The sequence below is a fragment of the Watersipora subatra genome, chromosome 2 (assembly GCF_963576615.1).
Source record: "Watersipora subatra chromosome 2, tzWatSuba1.1, whole genome shotgun sequence".
Lineage (NCBI taxonomy): Eukaryota > Metazoa > Bryozoa > Gymnolaemata > Cheilostomatida > Watersiporidae > Watersipora > Watersipora subatra.
Window position 1 is genome coordinate 20,874,128 of NC_088709.1, and position 20,288 is coordinate 20,894,415.

Sequence of the window (20,288 nt, forward strand, 5' to 3'; positions counted from 1 at the left end):
GCTGTACGAATTTACACCATCGTAGTCATTTTGGGTGACTCACTCAACTTGCATGAATAGACAGGAAGGAGACTATGAGCTCTACATTGTACCAGTATCAGCCAAAGCTAAACCTGCCTTCATTCGTACGTAAAGTAGGAACTCTATTTCATGTATTTCTAAACACCCCATTTCATTTGAATGCAACCTCTGATAGAACGTCACTATAGGATAATGGTTGAAAAATACAGCTCCAATCTCTATTTAAGCGACACCTCTCATAAAATGTCATTATAAGGGAAGGGCTGAAAAGTGCATCGCCATGGCATTCAAATCGAGGTTTTATGGTATTTATATGATAAAGATTATCGATCACTTATGGTTTTTATAATGTTTTTATATTTTCCGTACCCATGTTTTCCTTAGTCATGCATTCTATGGCCATGTTCTCTGTACCGATTTCTTGTTTATTAATTTCCTTTATAACCATGTTTATTTTTGTCATTTCCTTTAGCTCTAATTCCTTTTTAGACCATGTCTCTATAAATTTGCCAGATATAGTAATTTATACAACCATATATGTTGTTTCTCGTGGATACATGTCTTGTATTCCCATTCCTGTTATAACTAGTTCCACTATTAGCCATATATTATCATAACTACATAATATTTTATCATCATGTTTTTACCAAGCAGTTTGGAGCAAACATTTTCTAGGCTGGTCCTCATACCTAGTTGAACTATTTCGCTGCTTGTAGTTAATAATTTATCGATATTTTATATTGTAGATTCTGGTGTTACAGTAGAACCTGGTGATTCATCAATCAACAATGACAGTGATGAAGGTAGTCAATTTTATTGCAGTTATATTTTCATGGATATCATTTCAACCTAATATGCGAGACAATTATCATTGTTATGTTCTCTAGATGACCTCTCATAATTATTGTAGGAGTCGCAGAAGTGAGAACAGAGCCAGGATCTGATGTTGGTGCTGATAACCTCTACCCAACTGGTAAGTTAATTACGATACCAGATAAAACAGATAATTATGATAACTGCTGATGATTAGCTCTGATATCTGTTAGTCAAATTAATATGATAATTACCTTCCTCTACTGTCTCACAAACTGGTTTATTAGTAAAACTAAAATCCTCAATCTCACAATAATATATCGTGTTATTCTCTATTAAGTCACAGACCTTTTCATAGATGTTATTTTTAGTACCAGTTGTCAGAGAACTTCAGTTTTATACAGCCAGTCTTTTTGTCCTGGTTGCTATATCAATATTTGCACCATTGGTCTTAACGATGCTATATTGGTACAACGTCTCAACAGTTTGTTGATGCAACGCTTGCAGTGGTCATAGTCATTTTGAAATGTATTTGTTCATGGCTAAAATAGACAATAACATATTTTGTTTTGTATTCATATGAAAAAGTTGAGCCTTTTGCGTAGTATTTTGGAAAATCATTTTAAAAAGATAATGACAAGAATCATTTTTATAAGCTAAGTTTGTCTGTTGGACATGTTTAGCTCATGGTCTTCACAAACGCATGACCAAAGCATTGATGACCTGATCATGACCCTATCCGAAAGTTAACTATTGGTTTCATGGAAATATAAAGTTGTGTATTTATCAGTTTGTCACATGATGGCACTTGTCTTTCAAGTTAGCTTTGTACTGCATTCAGACTAAATTTGGATGATACACTTTATGAGCTTCATTTTTTATATGTTTAAATTTACTTTAGTAGCTTTTTTTAGTCTTTGTATTAAAATTCATTGAGTGTGTGCTTACAAACCTTGTAGATTTGCTTTATTAATAATATGTACCAGCTGACTCCAAGTAAGTACATTTCGAATAAAACTGCTGATTACCGTGAAACCTCTAATTGAACGCCACCTCCATTTCAACGTCACTTCTGTTTCACCGTCACTATGAGAGGAAGGTTGAAAAATAGGGCGCCACCTTCTATTTCAACGCCATTTCCATTTGACCGCCACTTTGACAATCATTGATCGTTATGAAACCATTATATCGAGTGATTAGTAAAAAAGTTTCCACAAAACTGTATTAATAATGTATCGTTTACGCAAATAGCAATTATTTTTGTTGTTGTCCAACTGGAAAGCTTTCCACTTTTTTTGTTTAAACTTTGAAAACAACAGTATGGAGATAATTATTAACTGTCCATGCTAATAGTAGTTCCTTGTAAACACTGTTTTGATACTTAGAAGTATATGTATAGAACAAGACGGTTTAGATTTATGATGATAGATGAACGACTAGTTTTAGGCCAATGGTTACAATTAGTTAGCAAAACTTTTACGCGTTGCATTTGTGCTGAATGCAACCCGTAGAACTTTTGTTCGGCCAAAAATTGTTTGGATGCAAATATCAACTAGTTTGGCATTGCAGAAGAATAGGTGAAGTTCGAAGACATTTTAGAATGTATTGGACAATCATAAAATTTCATTTCTACCAAAAGCAGCAATCATGATGCAGCGATGTGAGCAAACGATGCCAATATTTTAGTTTTAAAAACTTTAATTTTTGTTTTTGCATTTAATATAAATATGCTTTGTTTATATCTCTTGTTCATCAATATATTTTTGTAGCAGTTGATAGATTATCATTCATTAGCTTTTGAACTTGCAGATTTATACCATATTATTTAAAAGTATCATTGCAGTCGTCTGATCTTACAATTTATCGACGCTCATAACTCCTCTTCTATTGAACATGGAAGCTACCTTTGGCTGTAAATGGTAGCAATCATATCAATGAGTGAAGTGAGTTTTTATGAAACACTGGTGCATGAAGATCTAAAATAAAGGCATGTCTTCAAATTTAGAATGAAATAAAAATTGAAAGCTGCAGCAAATTGTCAAACAGGACACATGCTATAATATCGCTGCAGGTTAATTTCGAGCAATAGATATTAACTGGTAGTAATATTTCTCCGTTTCTCAATGCATATTTATTTAAGGACCTTTAAGAAGTTGTAGGTAATTTAGCAGATATATTGCATCCAAAACATTTAATATTGTATCATCGGAAAGAAAGGGCAAACGATAGGTGACAATCACTACCCCCGTAAGTGGCTAAATTTATCCTCTCACAGTTCTGACAAGCCGATCAAAAAATACAGCGCCAGCCTCTATTTAAACACCATTTTTAATCGACCGTCACAATAAATGAAGGGTTGAAAAATCAAGCGCCATGGCATTCAACTAGAGGTTTTACATTATATCAACTTATTCAGAAAGGATAGGTAGACTTGAGTTTCACACAAAGGTTTTTTTGTTCAAAATACATCTAGAGGCTGTTATTGTTATTTGTCTATATCAAAGATGTGGTTGTTGCAGCAGGAGGTAAGAGAGAAGGAACATAGATAGGAACATATTTAAATTTGGTCGTCTGAAAAATCCTTCCATACTAAATGCTTTACATCTGATGGTTGTTCTTTGACCTTATGCCGTGTGTTTAAATTATTACATAAGGTATATTAGGCATAGTTGCAATGAAAACTCTTGGAGAATTTTTTTATAAATTACTTTTAGGGTATAAATGAGATTTTTATGACATAACAAGTCTTGACTGTAACATACTACTAAGCTTGTGGTCCAAAAATTATTAACTTGTATTATAGGTGAAAATTGTGGACTGAAATCTTTTCAAAGAGATCAAAATGATATATCTGGAAGATTGTTATATACCACCGCTGTAGAGACAAAAATAAAAGGTCTCACTGCAAAGAAACCTCTTCAGTGTGAGCTATGCAGTGCTAGCTTTGCTTGCCACAGTAATCTAACAAGGCACATGAGAACACACACTGGGGAGAAGCCATTTCGGTGTAAGATATGCAGTAGTCGGTTTGCCCATCGCCATGCTCTAACAAGTCATATGAGGGCTCATACTGAAGAAAAACCGTTTCAGTGCAAGATATGCACTAGTCACTTTGCTCATCGCAATACTCTAACACGTCACATGAAGACACATTCTGGAGAGAAGCCATTTCAATGTAAAATATGCAGTAGTCGGTTTGCTCAAAACGGTAATTTAACAGCTCATATGAGGACTCACACTGGAGAGAAACCATTTCAGTGCAAAATATGCAGTAGTCGGTTTGCTCAAGGTTATGTTCTAACAGCTCATATGAGGGCTCACACTGGAGAGAAACCATATCAGTGTAAGATTTGCAGTAGTCGGTTCGCTCGTTGCCATAATCTAACAGCTCACATGAAGACTCATACTGGAGAGAAGCCATTTCAGTGTAAGATATGCAGTAGTCACTTTGCTCGTCGCTATACTCTAACAAATCACATGAAGACACATACTGGTGATAAGCCATTCCAGTGCAAGATATGCAGTAGACAATTTGCTCGTAGCCATCATCTAACAGCTCACATGAAGACTCATAATGGAGAGAAACCATTTCAATGTAAGATATGCAGTAGTAAATTTACTCAACGCTATCATTTCAAAACGCACATGAAAACTCATACTTGATGGTAGCCATTTCATTATAAGACATATATACAACTGTACATGTTCAAATGTTTTGGATACACTCATATACTAGGACTTGGTTGTATAAATATTGTATTGCGAGTCGTTTTTTGTTGTGTGATAACATGTGTTGTATATTGAGTTATGATTTAATTGTCTATGTGTGGTAAAATATACGGAGCTTTGTGTTAAAGAATTACAGCTATGTTTTTATTAAATGATAAATCTAGGTTCAGTTGGGTTGGACCGAATTGAACAACTGCAACTTTTGGACATTGGTACATTGGCTGATCCTTCCGGCTAAACCTACTGACGTTGGAAACGTCGATTCAATTACTTTTGTAATTGAATATTTGTAGCAAAGCTTTAGTCTTTATAGTGCATGAAATTTCTTACATACCTGCTGAGCAATAGTTCACAAAACAGCCAAGGTTTCTGGTTACATTTATTATTAAATTTTTTAGTCAAAATTCATCTTCATTGTGTGTCTTGCTGGCCTGCTTAATAGTATAACGAATATAGTATAATGTATAAACCCAATAGTATAATGCAGATAACAATAACGATTCTAGTCTCAAGGCTTGTTTAATTATGGAAAATATTGTGTATAAGGTGCCAACATGTTGAGGCTACACATCGAGCTTTAAAGGTTCACTTGCAACAAAATTCATTTTACGGTTTTTGTGATCAAAAAGTTCACCTTGTCTTACTCTGCTGTGTTGTAGGGGCAAAATATGTGAAAGTGTGATTACAAGTTTTTAAAAGTCCAAAAACGAACAGCTTATAACAGCAAAATAAAACGGCTAGCATTTATGCAAGACATACCAGAGTTCAAAAAATTGTACTTTTACATCAACAAACAAGCTTTGCTGTATATGTGACCCCGGCCGTCAGAATGTACAATCGTGCGGTAATTGCATTGTTCACAATAGCGCGCTAAGCATGCTTTACGCTATTATATGACTCACCGTCACCATTTTAGTAAACAGTGGTTTATAGTGCATTCAACCCTGCTCTTTCACGTGGTCTTGTTTATTTTTGTGTCTGACCAATCATAAAGCCAGAATTGCCATTTAACTATACCCATATCGGTGGTTGCTATGGAATTTTTCGTAACCCAAGATCATAAATATAGGCTCAAACTGCGGGTGCGCGCGTGTATTTGGCTATTTCCGGTTTTAATGCTTCAGGCTAGAACAAAATAAAACCATCGCAAAAATTACGGCTAGTTGATGCTAGATGAGTATTTTTACTTAGAATCTGAGTCAGCTGCCTCAGATCATAGTGAAAGCGATGATGAGGATTGTGATAATAGGGCAACCTTAGAAATGCAGCTGCTTACGCAATATGTGGCTGCTAACGATAATGCGAATGAATTAAATCAAATTACAGAGAATAACGATCAGCCTATCACTGCTGATAGCATTCCCATTCTAGCTGTTGACATCAAACTGATAAGTGGGTGCAAATGTAAAGAATTATGCGCTAGTTTTATGTCATCTAAACAATTAAGCCTCATTAGAACTGTGTATCAAGGATTACCGAAGGAAACGTTGGATACGGTTGTGTTGGGACAAATTGCCACTAGCATAACAATGAAACCCCTCTAATGCGCTACAATAAATCTCTGCAGCATACTCGTGCTACACTGCGTGAGTGTTAAACTACATAAAAAGAGCTCTAGATTGAATGGTCACTTGATGAGTTGGGTTGATATTTCCGCATCCTGATGCCTTCTGTTGTCACTTTTCGTTGACCTTACCACGACCTTCTGTAAAGGTGGACAATTCTGAATACACTTTCAACTCTTTGTTAAGTTGTTGGACTGTCATTATATGCAGTCACAGCAATATAGCTTGATGAGAAGTGCCCAGTTTGAAGCATACCCTTTTAATTAATATATCCAGGACGGTGAGTTTTTAGCCACATATATTGTTAACCTTTTCTATGACCTTTGGGAGGTCAACCGTCAATCGAATTGGAACAAAAATGCAACAATCATGTTTTTCAGGGTTTATTGTAGAGAATGCCAGGTTTCATTAATATAGGTTGAGATTAAGTGGTTGGTTGCTATGGCATTTTGATTTGTAAACAAATACCATGATTTACAGTTCATGAATCAGCAACTTTATCCTGCTTAAACTCAAAACAACAGTTTTAGTTCATCACGAGACCTTCTCTACTAAATCTTGCATAACTTGGGCATAAATAACCCGATTTAAAAAATTTAAAATGCATTAAAATGCTCAGAATTTGCTGATTTTAAATCTTTAAATAACTCAAAAATGTGGTTTTAGCACGATTGTACATTCTGACTGCCTGGGTCACATATGGCATCATCTGGCCTGCTATGAGGTCACTCAAGAAAGGTACAATTGGTCATATTATTTTGTTGTAAGAGTTTTAATGAGACATTAATGAATTGGTCTCGATAGTCCAAGTATAATAACAGAGCAAGAGTTAAAAATAAATGCTGTTGTTATTGGGTGAAAAAACGGCGTCGTAGCACTTGACGGCAAAAAGCAATGCAACAGCTGAAATGGTTTTTTTATATACAGGCATACCTCAACCTATGAGCATAGTGCATTCCGGTACAGAGCTGGTATGTCTATTCTCTTTTATCTTGTGTCAACTTTTTCTTTATAATATCATTAACTAGAAATTTATCTATTATCCAGCCCACGACCAAAGTGATGGAAAAAAGAAAGGGTATTGCTGATTGTTGAAAAAGCAGCAGAGTGTAGTGTAAATGAGAGTTGTTCGAGATGATAAAAATAAGTTTGAGGGAGCCTGACCCCAAAAAGGTACAACTAACAATTTATTTTGGAGGTGAAGTTGGGTTGAAGCCAGGTATATGAGTAATTGGTTATTAGTTGATATTACAGTTGTACTTGGTAGTGTAATATAAATAGATATATAAAGGTGAGAAAGTTCTATTTTAGAAGTGTAAGTATAGAGAAATGTTAGGAATGTTGTGAATGGAAGGTATATGGGGAATGTAAAGTTGTATATAAAGTAGTAAAAATTGAATAAGGGTATATGATATGGATAAATGTTGTAAATAGATTTATATGTAGGCCCTATGTAAGTACATCATATGTAAAGTATTTTGTATACAAACTAATTACAAAGGAAATATATATTAGAAATATAGAAAAGGAGACATATGAATTGTTTCCAAAAAAGTTCATATAGAAAATAATAGAATTAGTTTTATTAGATAAGTTAGTAACTGACATATGTAGACAGCGACAGCTAAACGGTGCTCTTTGGTATATGTGCATAAATTCTGACTGTGGCTGTAAAAACGGATGGTTTTCACAATGTTGAATTTGTGTTTATGATTATACTGTTCTCAGAATCTGTTCTTTTTAACCCTTTTTGTTTTTTTTCAATTTAAGTAAAAGGGATGTTTATAAGATACATGTAGATGTGTGTGAGTACATCTCAAGTTTCTTTTGTTATTTAACACTTCTGTATACTTTCTGTCTGTAATACTTTCTTTTTGTTACTATTGTGGTTCCCCATGAGCGGACCTTTGATAGAAATGAACATTAAAATGCTAACAGCTACTAAACTACTCACAGTCTAATTTCCATCCAAATCAAACCTTAACCAGAAATCATATCACAAACAATATTATCATCATTACCACCAGTATAGAAGCTAACCCTTTTGCATTATTTTGTTTTATTCTTTTAGGTGTGTTAGGTGTGAGACTTCCTCCTCGTACAGTCTGAATAGCATCTTACTGAGTATTTCCAAATAAGGTTTTTATATATTAATACTTATTGAAAGAATACAGTGAACATTCTGGATATAAGTTTTCAAACTTTCAAACTTCATCTCACATTTTATCTCCCAATCAGCCACATCATAAAGCGGACATGATTCCTGGATGAAGCACAATCATTAGTCTTTTTAATGGTTAACACCAGACATTGTTAGTCAAACTCTACTAATTTATGCATTATCAATAGTAAGGATTATGAAATTTTTGGGATTTGTAAAAATATATAAAAACACAGCCTGACCAGTTATCCTACTTATATTTTTGATAGTTTGATGATAAAACTAAGCCTTTTGATGGTTTGATGCCTGCATTTGTGCCAAGAGTTGTCTATATAGGTCACAGCTGACTTGATTTGATCAAGTATTATTGGTTTGGTATTGTTACTTACTATTACAATTGATGTGTTTCAAAAGTCACATGATAAAATGCGGAGGTGTAAGTGAGTTGTGGCATGTAAAAATTCTGAACCAGTTTTATACCAGCAGTGCTATTCATCACTGTATAAAACCAAGCATAAAATACAAAGATTAAAATGTAAACTCAAGCCATGCCATTATTGTTCATGTGACATGCTCAATCTCTCCGTTGTAGCTCGGAGATGTACACATGGAGGGTCTCTTCTACTCTGTATAGGCTCTTTATAGGATTGGATAGCTGTTCCCTTCTCTTGTCTGTCCTTCCGATGTTTATGCAATATTTTGATGAGTTGTGTTGAATCTGAATAACTATATAAATAAATGTATATTTTATGGTGAGATACTGTGATTTGTGGTTCTTCTGTCCAGTTAGCATCTGCCACCCTTTAAGTGGTCTGTGTTTCATGCCTAAGATGAATAGGCCATTAAACTCCTTTCTGTGTGTATTGTTGTCATCATAGGTCATAGTAGTTTCCGGTTTATTTGGCATAATAGGTCCTCCTGTTTTTTTCCAGAACTTATCTGACAGATATACGAGGGGTGATTGTGAAGTTCCAGGAATTGTATTCATGATTAATACTGGGTTTGAAGCCGCTAAGGCTATGTAGATAACAATATATTCAGTATCTCAAAGGTTGACTTGCAACAAAATTCACATTACAGTTATTTGGTATCAACAGATTCACCATGTCTTACTCTGTTGTTTTGTATGTGCCAACTATGAGGAAATGTGATTACAAGCTCTTAAAGATGTGGTTGCGTCAAATTTGAGTTGAGCTTAAAAGAAAACATTTTTTTCTTCTATCAGTTGATATGTTGTTTGTTGTGTTAGGCGATTTCATTGCCAAGATATTTGAAAATTAATATCGAAAAAATCTGATCGCGGTAAAAATGCGCAGGCCAAAAACAACATGCCCAGACTTGCCCAAAATGATGTCACGCATGATTTATCTGTCAATATATCTCGTATTCACATCGTCTATTTGTGATAAAAGTCTAGTCCTATGTGGCGCTATTGGCATATACATGTATTTTACTTTGTATTTGCTCATGTTTGTTAGAATAAAATTTTAAATTCCGCTACAGATACATTATAATGAATTTTTCAAAGGCCTCAAATAATGAAAATTGAAAATTTGTCTAACTCACTTTCTCCAAATGCTGTGTAAACATTTGAGTACTGACTACCAACTCTACTGGTCTATGGTAATTCTGTCAAGCAAACTGTAGAATAAGGTTTTTGTATCAGCACAGTTTCGTCGCTACCCACATTAGCAATATACAGCCTCCCAAAAGCCCTGCACACATTATGTCCGTCGCATATCCTTAGGGCTGGGCTGTATATCATTGCCCACATCGAAAACTAGTTTCTTATTACCGTAAATAAAATAAACAAGCTGTGTCTTTGAAAAGAATAATTATAGATAGGGATAGAGTTTTAAGGATGAGAAGTCTGCTGCAGACTGGATTTGAATTCACATTCTCCAGTTCTGTGGACATCCATATACCGTATCCAATTCACTACAATGTTCTGCAAATTATGTTTTGCATTATCTTCAACAATATTATTTTATTATATAATTTTTACAAGCAAAAAGATTTTCATCTCGGGATAAAGCTTTTATTAAAATTATTGATCAAGCCGTGGCCAATCACATAGTTTTAGCTGATACAATAAGACAAATTCATCTACTGCAGCAAACTCAAACAAAACATCTTGGTTTATGCAGCACACATTCAGGTCTGTCTTTTCCCTTTATGGCAGTTTTCACACTGACAAAGCTGCTTCGGCTGGTGGGTCGACATAAACATCATGTAATAAGTAAAACGAATGCAATAAATATATGCCATTCATAGATATGCCATTCTAAAGCGTATCTACTGAAAGCTTTCAAATTGGGAGTTTGATAAATTGTGAGTGTAATTTTAAAATCGAATAAATGTTTAACAAAGGCACAAGTATGCCAAGCCAACGATTCGAAGCTTTAGTTCTCGAAGTTAAAGATTTGCATTGATCAATCAATTTTATTCACTTTCTTCAAGTGAAAAGTGAACATCTAAAGTCAAATCATAAATCTAATTTACTAGATAAAACTGCCGCAAAAAATTTGAAGCAGATGCAGCTAGGTGAACCGATAAAAAATATAAAACGATAATTAGTGATAGCAAAAGTTATAATTTTATTAATTAGTACATGAATTAATGAGTACTAAAATATTACCTTTAGTATATTCATCAATCTAAGCCATTGTATTGCTAGACTCTATGGATTAAAGAGAAGTCGTCAAGAACTCCCTGTACATGTGTATCTCGCATGCGCAAGAAATTACATTTCAGTTTCAAACAAGGAAATATAATCTGAATGTAAACTCAACAGGAAACTCTATAGGAGACTCAAAGTAAAAGATTAATTTACCTCCATTCTCCGATCTTCCTCTGTAGAACTTTATGATGCTGATGCCTAGAAAATTCGGAGTCACCTTCGCAGTAACTTTACAGCAATTTTTACAATTATGTTGTTCGCCAATAAAACGTGTCGATTGAGTAATTCGTCAAAGTAATGATGTTAATTAATTTAGTAAATATCGATGTCCATGTGATTTAATAATAGAGTAAAATCCCTAAATTTGAGATCGCAGACAACGCGTTTTCTGGGTGATAACATTTATTACAGTCTATATAAAAATTTCGCGCTGATGATTGGCTAATGAAGCGACCTTATATTTATCGCTCGTGGTTTCTTCTCAGATGTATTACTAGTGACATCACGAAAGAAGCACCCGCTGAAATGTGAGCTTTTTAAAAGAGGGCCTCATTCAAACGCATATATCTCTGGACAGGGTTGGTCGAAAATGACAAATTTGGCATCAAATTTTAGCTGATGTTTTAGCCTTTTATGGGTCTTAATTTCATTAGATCGATTTTTTTGACGCAACCACGTCTTTAAAAGCTCAAAATCGAAAAGCCGCCGTAAATTGGATTCTCTTTATTTCGATGACGTAGCCACAAAATTTGGTTATCGTTTTGTCACGTATATGTTCTCACGTGAATTGAAAGGCCAATACAAAGCTCAATATGAAACTTATTGTGGTACTAGTTTATGACAAACACTTCGGGTTTTACCGAAGACCCGTATAAAATATAGATGCTAGCTACTTTAAAGTTTGGTCTTGGCCTGGTCTAATCGGCAAGTCGTAATCTGATCATGTGACCCAATACTTCGCAAATAATTTTTGCAGCACTTTTCGATTATCACAAGTGACTAAAAGGCTTGTCATACTTATCAGACAAAGATATGTAGGGGAGACGGGGGCACTCTGGGACAAAATTTACACTTTTGACAACCCATCGAATAATTTATTTGATAATGAGCTTAATTTTCTTGTGATGATACCCTCACATGTCTATATAAACATCCAAACATTTCCCCCTGCTAATAGTTAAAAAAATTTTACAATGAAATTACCAACTCATGTTCACTGTCCCAGTGTGCCCCGCATCGGGGGCACCCTGGGACAGCGGCCGGGGCACTGTGGGACTATATAATTACCTACTGTCTTCACTAAAGATGGTGCATAAAAGAATTTTAGTCAAGTTTATTGTATAATATAAAACAGTGTAGAACAGTAATTAGTAGTATGGTACATTACAAACAAAACTACAGTATGATGAGGTGTACATGACCAAGACAAGACAACTAAACAGCAGAGAAGTGCGGTAAAAACAAATATGGAAATCCTCACATAGCTAGAAATATTGTGCCAAACAAATAGGGAAGGCCATTCTCTCTGAGAGTCTGATTGTTATACCAGTGATATTCGGTGATGGAAGCTTTAATAGAATGTCACTGTGGTCGACTAGTGCTAAGTCTTCCGGCTCTGATTTAACAAATGTAGGCTTGGCACCAGGAACAGTTTTGAAGAACAACGCACTTAATGTCATATCAGAACTTGCCAGCTCGACGATGATTCCAACATAGTGCTTTACAAGCTTCTGTTTGCCAGTAACTGTGAACTTTACAAGCACATAATCTCCGGTGTTATATTCTGTTGAATCCGTTTCACTGTCCATTTCGACAACCCCATTATATCCGTCATCCTCGCTAGTGTCCTCTTTCTCAAGCCTAGTGTTCAATTCGACCTCTTGGCGCTCATCCTCACTGCTATCACTGACCTCCACATCCTGAATAACCTTCTTCTTCACTCTTTTAGATGTTTTCTTGGCCCTCTGTTCGTTGCGTTCCCTTTCGAGTCTTTCTTTTACTGGGGTGTCTGTCAAAACTAGTGACTTTGCAGTTTTTCTTTGGTTTTGTCGTGGAGGGGCTTTCGGGAATGGCCGTACTTCTAATGGTGTAAGGTCTTTAGGGGTAGCTACAACTTGGCTGGTTGATGGTGATGAATAGACTGGCTCTGCTGGTAGTGCTTGGTTCACTGCAGGAGCTGCTATCGGATCATCCTGACTGGTAGATGGTGTAACCAAGTTCTCGGGAGCTGGACGGTTTGTGACTTCTGAGGCGAGATACATGTCGTCACCAAAAATGTCTGGCTTATATGGAAAGACACCAGACACACGAAAACCGGATAAGATATTCGATGGTGTAAATGCCCGGTTGAAGCTCCCACCGAGTAAGGCGCCGATATCATGTATGGATATTGTCCGGGCAGGATTATTCAACATCCAGCGCGTACAGCTGTCATTGTAGTAGTGCTTTAGGGGGCCATAAACGGTGCGGTCTAAAGGCTGTAGCTTGTGACTACAATGGGGAGGGAATTTTAGTAAAATAATGCCTTTCTCTTTAGCGGACTCTATGGCTGAAATAGATACATGGCTGATATGATTGTCCATGAGTAGCAGCACGGGATGCTGATGAGAACATTTAGCATGCTTAGCAAAGTGCTCCAGCCATTGTAAAAATATCTCCTGATTCATCCAACCAGATACATGAGCGGCACCTCTGCTTCCAGGTGGGGTGCCATTTAGCATGGAATTCTTGAAGTTGACTCGTGGGAATATGAGGAATGGTGGGATAAAGGAACCTTGAGCATTAATGGAACCCACAAGTGTTACAAGAGTACCTCTTTCAGCAAAGGTAGCGAGACCAACTTGTTTGGAGTTTTTGCGTGCAATAACTTTAGGAGGCTTGTGAAAGGTAGTCAGAGCCGTTTCATCCATATTGTAAATTTGATTGGCCTCAAATTTATACTTCAGAAGTACAGCTTCTAGGTTAACAAAAAATGCCGATACATTACTTCGATTAAAGCTAGTGGCCCGACTCAGACTCGTAGCTTCGGGTGTGCGAACTGACAAGTTGGGATGCCTTTTCATAAAAGAGTATATCCAGTCCTCCCCTGAAATCACAAAATGAGCTTTCTTCAATGAACAACCATAGACCTCAATTTAACGGCCTACTATGCACATAGGCCTAGGTATTTATAAGGCTACATTCAGATTTAATAAAACGGTATGAATATTTTTATTTAATCTGTGTTTGTTTTCTACTCTTTTCTTCAGGTCATTCTAAAGAACAGAGATAGCGAGAAGCAGATAGGGCTATTAGACTGTAGTTTTTTTTATAAATTAGGTACTAACCTGCTTTCTCGTTTTTATCCCAGAGACTTGGATATTTTAGATTTAGTTTTTTCGCGTATTCATACGCGAATTGGCGCATCATGACTTTGGTGAGGCCTGTGTGGTGTTTTGCTCCCTCAACAAGGTATGACTCCAGCATTACTTCGTTTTCAGTGGAAAACACACGTCTGTTGTCCCAACGTGGTTGGTATGTAACATTATCTTCTCCAGCCTTACGTCGCTTCGTCACCGCTCTTGCCAGGGTTGACTTCGGAATGACAAAACTTTCAGATACGGCTCTTAGGCTTAGCTTGCCATCAATAACTTCTTTGATAGCTAATTCACACACTGAATCAGCAATCTTTCCTTTGGCGCTAGTTTTTCTGTTTCAAACCATGGTTCCTACAATATTATCATCACGGCTTACATAAAATAATGTTCGGGGCACAGCAGGACACGCAACGGGGCACAGTGGGACGTATCCCACAGTGCCCCGCCAGCTTTTGTCCCACTGTGCCCCGCCTGATGATAAATTGGCTGTGGTGTCATATCTCCCAAAAAAAAACAGTGGCTACACTTGTAATATATAGGGGAATTCTGCATAAAAAGCTACTATGACTAGCATTCTTAACATTTGGTCATACAAATTCTAGTGCCATTTATGAAACATTTTCCCTGGGTGCAAATATTTACTTTTTTGGTGAAAATCTACATTTTTACTCACCTTGTTTAAAATAGGTCCAGCATGGAGATGAGAACAAAATGGCTTCCCTATGATGTAATTTCCTGTAAGTTTTCCCATGCTAAAGAATGAGAACAGAACACAACTCCCAATAATGACACTGTCCCACAGTGCCCTGTGTCCCAAGGTGCCCCCGTCTCCCCTACTCCTTCAAGCTAAGACTAAAAAATTAAACGAATTTTTACGGTAAGCTATAAGATATCACAGCTAAAAGTAACAGCATTAAAATGATGATAAAACAGACGCATAAGAACAATAGACATAGTTTTGTTGAGTGCGTGAAGTATATTTGTGAAAATATTTCGACAAATAAGGTTGCAAGAAAGTGTAAACAGAAACCATCTCTGACAACTACATCACATTTAAGCCGTTTTGGAAAGGGAATCCAAATTACGGCGGTCTTGTGTGGCTGCGATTTTCTGTTCGTCTTTTAGCTTTTAAGAGCTTGTGATCACTTTTCCACATATTTTGCATGTACAACACAAAAGAGTAAGACATGGGGAATCTTTTCATACCAAATAACGGTAATGTGAATTCTGTTGCAAGTCAACCTTTACCATTCACTATAATGACACCTTGTAAGAAATACAATGTATTTGTTATATACTATTTGATTAAATAGTAACTAGTCAACTATTTATGTTAACACCAAACACTGTTAACTGTTAACACTGTTCAGACAAATATCGTTTTAAAATTTTAAATGCGAATGTTCAACTTTTTCTCTCCATCAAAGGCTCATTTGCCATTTTTTTCAAGTAGATGGAGATGCAAGTACTACTGTCCTTCGCAGTAATATTAATGTATTTTAACCTCTCTTATAAAGTACAACCAAACTTTTCATGTTATGCCACATATAGAACTTTTATCATTAAGACTATTCATAGTACATGAGTGAGACAAGACACTAAGATACTACCAGCTTAGCTTATTTATCTACTCACTGAAATGATACAAAATTGAGGTCAGCAGTGGGGTTTATTTGACTTTCTACAAAGGGACACAATATACATTAAAGATATGTGCATGTATGCCCATCCTAATGTATGAATTTTTGAATGAGATTAACTAGTCTGGTTGAGGTAGGTCTATTGATTTTTACTGTCTTTCTACATGAGACCAATGCAAAAAGACAGAATCTTTATATACAATCATATGTACTGAGTTATTAGTTCTTACTATAGTAGAGCTGTGTCCGACTGCCCTTGTGTAGCCACGAGTGGTTGTTGGGAAAAAAGTGTACTACATGAGATTCCACCTCAGAAAATTAGCAAAGCAGTCAAGCATGCTATCATTTACAGCTTTCACCACCTTGTGGAATAATCAATCATTTATCCCAACCTTTAACCCTGCCTGATAAATACTGATGATGATGATGATACTGATGAAGCAAGACTGCTCATATGATTGTAAATGTATTTCTGTTCAACTTTATTGTAAACATAATTAAATAAGGTTTTTTATTTTTTATCTGCAGCTTGCTAAAATGAAAGTTTTTAATTTAGTTTGACCTTGAAGTTTTCCGTTTTGCTCAATTCACATAAACTTACTGTAATCAGCAACCCTGTTGAATAGAAGTATTAGCAAAAGCAGATAGCGTAATGAAAAATGACTAGGCAAGATACATACCTAATATTACAATGAACATGACACCTAATACATTAGAGGATGAGCAATAAAGACAGTCAACAGAAACTCATATACAACCAGCTTAGAAACCTTTTGTGGAAGTAGCTCATGAGGAAAAGAACATCAATTGATATGCCAGAAAACCAATAAAAGATAGTTAGTCATCATTTCCAATCATTACACTTCCATGACATACGTGAAACAAGTTCACTCAACTCCTAACCATTTGAACATAGAGAACCAAACCTGAGCTCCTAAACACTTTCTCACAAGCTAACGGAGACATCTACAGTATAAAATAGAACAGCTCCAACGACTCTCTCGATCATCTGCGGTCGATCTAACTACCTCTCGTTCCTGAAGGACCTGCTGAGGCTCCCTCAGCCTGCTGAGTCACGTTCCTCTTCATCTGAAGCTTTTCTTTTTCCTTTGGAGCCTCTATCTCCTCCCCCACCTATGGAGCTTCCTCCTCTATCATCACCTGATCCGCTTCTCCTTCCCTATCTCAACTACTGAGCTTCTATATAGAAGGACTGCCATGACTCTCAACTGACTATCGAAACTTGCAGCTACACGAACTGGGCAAGCAAACATGGATGACCTTTTGAGTAACGGTATAAGTTTTATTAGCTATTTCACCTTTTGTCATTAAAATTATTGTATAAAGTTTTATTAACTCGTGGATTTTTAATTGTCCAACTTATAGAAAATAATTAACTTTTACTGGTAAATATCAGTACTGCTTACAACAGCTTAACATCTTCACTAGTAGCTGAACCAGTAATAACTAAATTAGTTCCCACATGACAGAGCAAAAGTACGCAAACTGAACGTAGCCAAAATAAAATACAATGACAAAGCAAATTCAATACTGACGTTGTGTGGGTTTAGATTAGTTATGTGTATGATAGTTTCTTCCTATCTACCCATAACAACCCTAAACCAGGTAAAAGTAGTAAGAAATGTTGAAAAGTAGGTAACACAAACCAATAATGCCACAGTTAATGTGCAATCATTAAAAGTTTGGTTTACTCTTTTTTATTTGAAGGGTGAAAATGGTGAGTTTGAAACTACCTTGGAAAAGATAAGGCAATTCACTTGCGGTTTATCATTTGTATAGCATAAAATCTCTATAACGTAAACGTTTTGTAATGCATCATTTATGCTGCAGGAAAGTTCCAAATAGCTGCAAAAAACATACAAGTCATTTTAAAAAACAAAGTGACTAAATGAAAGTTTAATATAAGTAAAGGTTTTGACACCAGAAACTGAGTTAAAGATGATAATGGTGGCTTATATTGTTTTTAGCAGTAGAAACAGAATGGAAACACATTTAAACCCTAACTACCTAGTGCATCAGAATCGTGAGAAAAGAAAATATGGAAAATCTCAAATCTGTGGGCAAATGTACATCATTAAGAAAGCTACTTCCAAAGGATTGCTTTATGTTACATTATGTAAAACTTGCGATAAGCATATTAGGTTGAGAGTCGTGCTGGCTTGATACCAAAACTCTAACTTAGAGTTAGTAGTGCACTGTAACTTTCCTTTTTCTTTTTATATGACACAATTTTCGGCTATTTTATTGTCATATAAGATAGGTATGATTGAAGAATTTGACAATGTTTTAGAGCCAACAGCTGTTTCCCTTTAACTTCATGCTGCAACCCAATTTCGAATTGCTTTCCTTTGCCTAAAATGCAATCAATTGTTCAACAGTAGCAGACTATGTATTTTAAAAGAGTGTGTGCGCTAACTCAAACAAGCCTATATATTAAATTGAAAAAGCAGGCTGCTCTCATACTTCTAGATCAACTAAAACTTACAAAATCTTCCTGCTTAATTTTCAATTTTTTTTTAAATATCTGCACTTCGCATTTCCAAAAGCTTTGGAACAATCTGCAATAGCATTAGTAGTGCTTCTCATTTACCTGCATAGCTGTTTGCACACATAGCGCCTCATCAGAAATACGGCGTTATTAGCTTACAGTTTGTTGTTATTTTTCAATTGATATTTCCAAGTTAGTGTTTTTGGCTATATGAGATTTACTAATTAATTTACCAGATTGCTATTGTACAACAGAAGTCTTTATTAAAAGTAAAATTATTAAAACGATAATTTAGCATGAGTAAAATGCATCTAGAACACCAGTTGCTTCTGAAGAAACTTAATATTAGTGCAACCCTATATATGACCAGCTTGTGCATTTTTCGTAATATACAATATGAGTTTGCAGCCTTTTAGGGAGCTCGGTTATAAAGCCATTAAATAAAAGCTGATTATGATGATTTTTGAAAGTATAGGGGTTTTGCACTCTTGTATCCAGCCGTACCTATTCTGAGGAATCAGGATTCCAAAATATTGAATGAATGGTCAATACTACCTTAGTATAGAGTGCCCACAAATAACGATATAGAAAGAACATTATTGCAGGTACTATTTCATAGAGTGATATGGCGGATCAACCTTGAGGTTCATAATTGCCTTATTAACTGGTTATTGCCATATTTACTTCATAGTCATATTTGCTTTGTTTGTATTCTGGGCTCTCTAGCAGTTCTCATCTGCTAATATGAATGCAACTTCACATTTCAGGTCTGGAATTATTGTACTGTAATCTGATTTGTGGGAAAAAAGAGCAGCTGTTGCCACCGCAATCCAAGAATGAGCTGGAAAAAATTTAATCTAATGTGGTAAAGCAATGGGCGGACTGTTGCATTGTTCACAAATACGATAATAGCTTTGCTGGTTTGTCTCCGTGAATCTTTAATATATAATTTGTTCTGGTGCAAAGGTCAGTATTTTTTGACCATATTTGGTGACGATTCTATATATAGAGTTTATTCATTTTTAGAATTGTATTTTTTTGCGTTATATATTATTTTTGTTATCATGTCATGCGACTGTTTGTGATAAAATACCATATTATACAGCCTCGGAATCTTACCATAACTATTGAGTTACCCAGAAAGATTATTTTTAAAAAATAATCCAGTAATAATCTTCATATATAATTAAGGTGCAATGTTTGTGGAACGTCTGTCAGCTTTGAGAAAATTTGTTCATGGAAGGTTATGCATTGTACATTATGGAAACATAGACTTGCTTTTGAAGTGCAACGTTGGTGGAACGTTGTATAGCTTGAGGAAGAAATGTTATGGATGGTTATGCTCGGTACATTACAGTAACGTTGTACTCAATTCGTTAGACGAACATTCTGTAAAACATCACAGTGTTTGAATGTTTCTATACAGTTACATCTGATTAATGTTATGCATGTAAAATTCCTGGAACGTTTGACAATATCTTTAAAGCAACGCCAAAGAAGGCATGTTTGCAGAATATCCGGTAAATTTCTTCCAATATTGTGGGAATGTTGCACCAGATCATCTGCTGAGCTTTCCATAATGGTGGAACACCATACTGTTCCAACTATATTAAAAGTCAATATTATGTTAATGCTTACACCAAAACATTTCAAAGTAGCAATTATGTAACAGTGCTAGGACATTCAATTGAAAGTAAAAATGATGTTACACCATAACATTCCAGTTACCATGCATGTCAATTCAATATGTACAAACATTCCAGAGTAGCATTCCTGAAACACTGCTGAGGTTCAATAACAATGTTCCCTAACAA

The 20,288-nt window shown here is 35.6% G+C and overlaps 1 protein-coding gene across 1 annotated transcript; it reads left to right on the forward strand.

Annotated features, from left to right (window-relative positions):
• Positions 1-3,722: 3,722 nt before the first annotated feature.
• LOC137387303 (gastrula zinc finger protein XlCGF57.1-like) lies at positions 3,723-4,548 on the forward strand. The gene has a single exon (XM_068073678.1). The coding sequence runs from the start codon at positions 3,808-3,810 to the stop codon at positions 4,495-4,497; it is 690 nt and encodes a 229-aa protein (XP_067929779.1). The 5' UTR covers positions 3,723-3,807; the 3' UTR covers positions 4,498-4,548.
• Positions 4,549-20,288: the final 15,740 nt, after the last annotated feature.

Coding starts and splice junctions, on each gene's coding strand:
- LOC137387303 (XM_068073678.1), top strand. CDS start 3,808: ATGAGAACACACACTGGGGAGAAGCCATTTCGGTGTAAGATATGCAGT.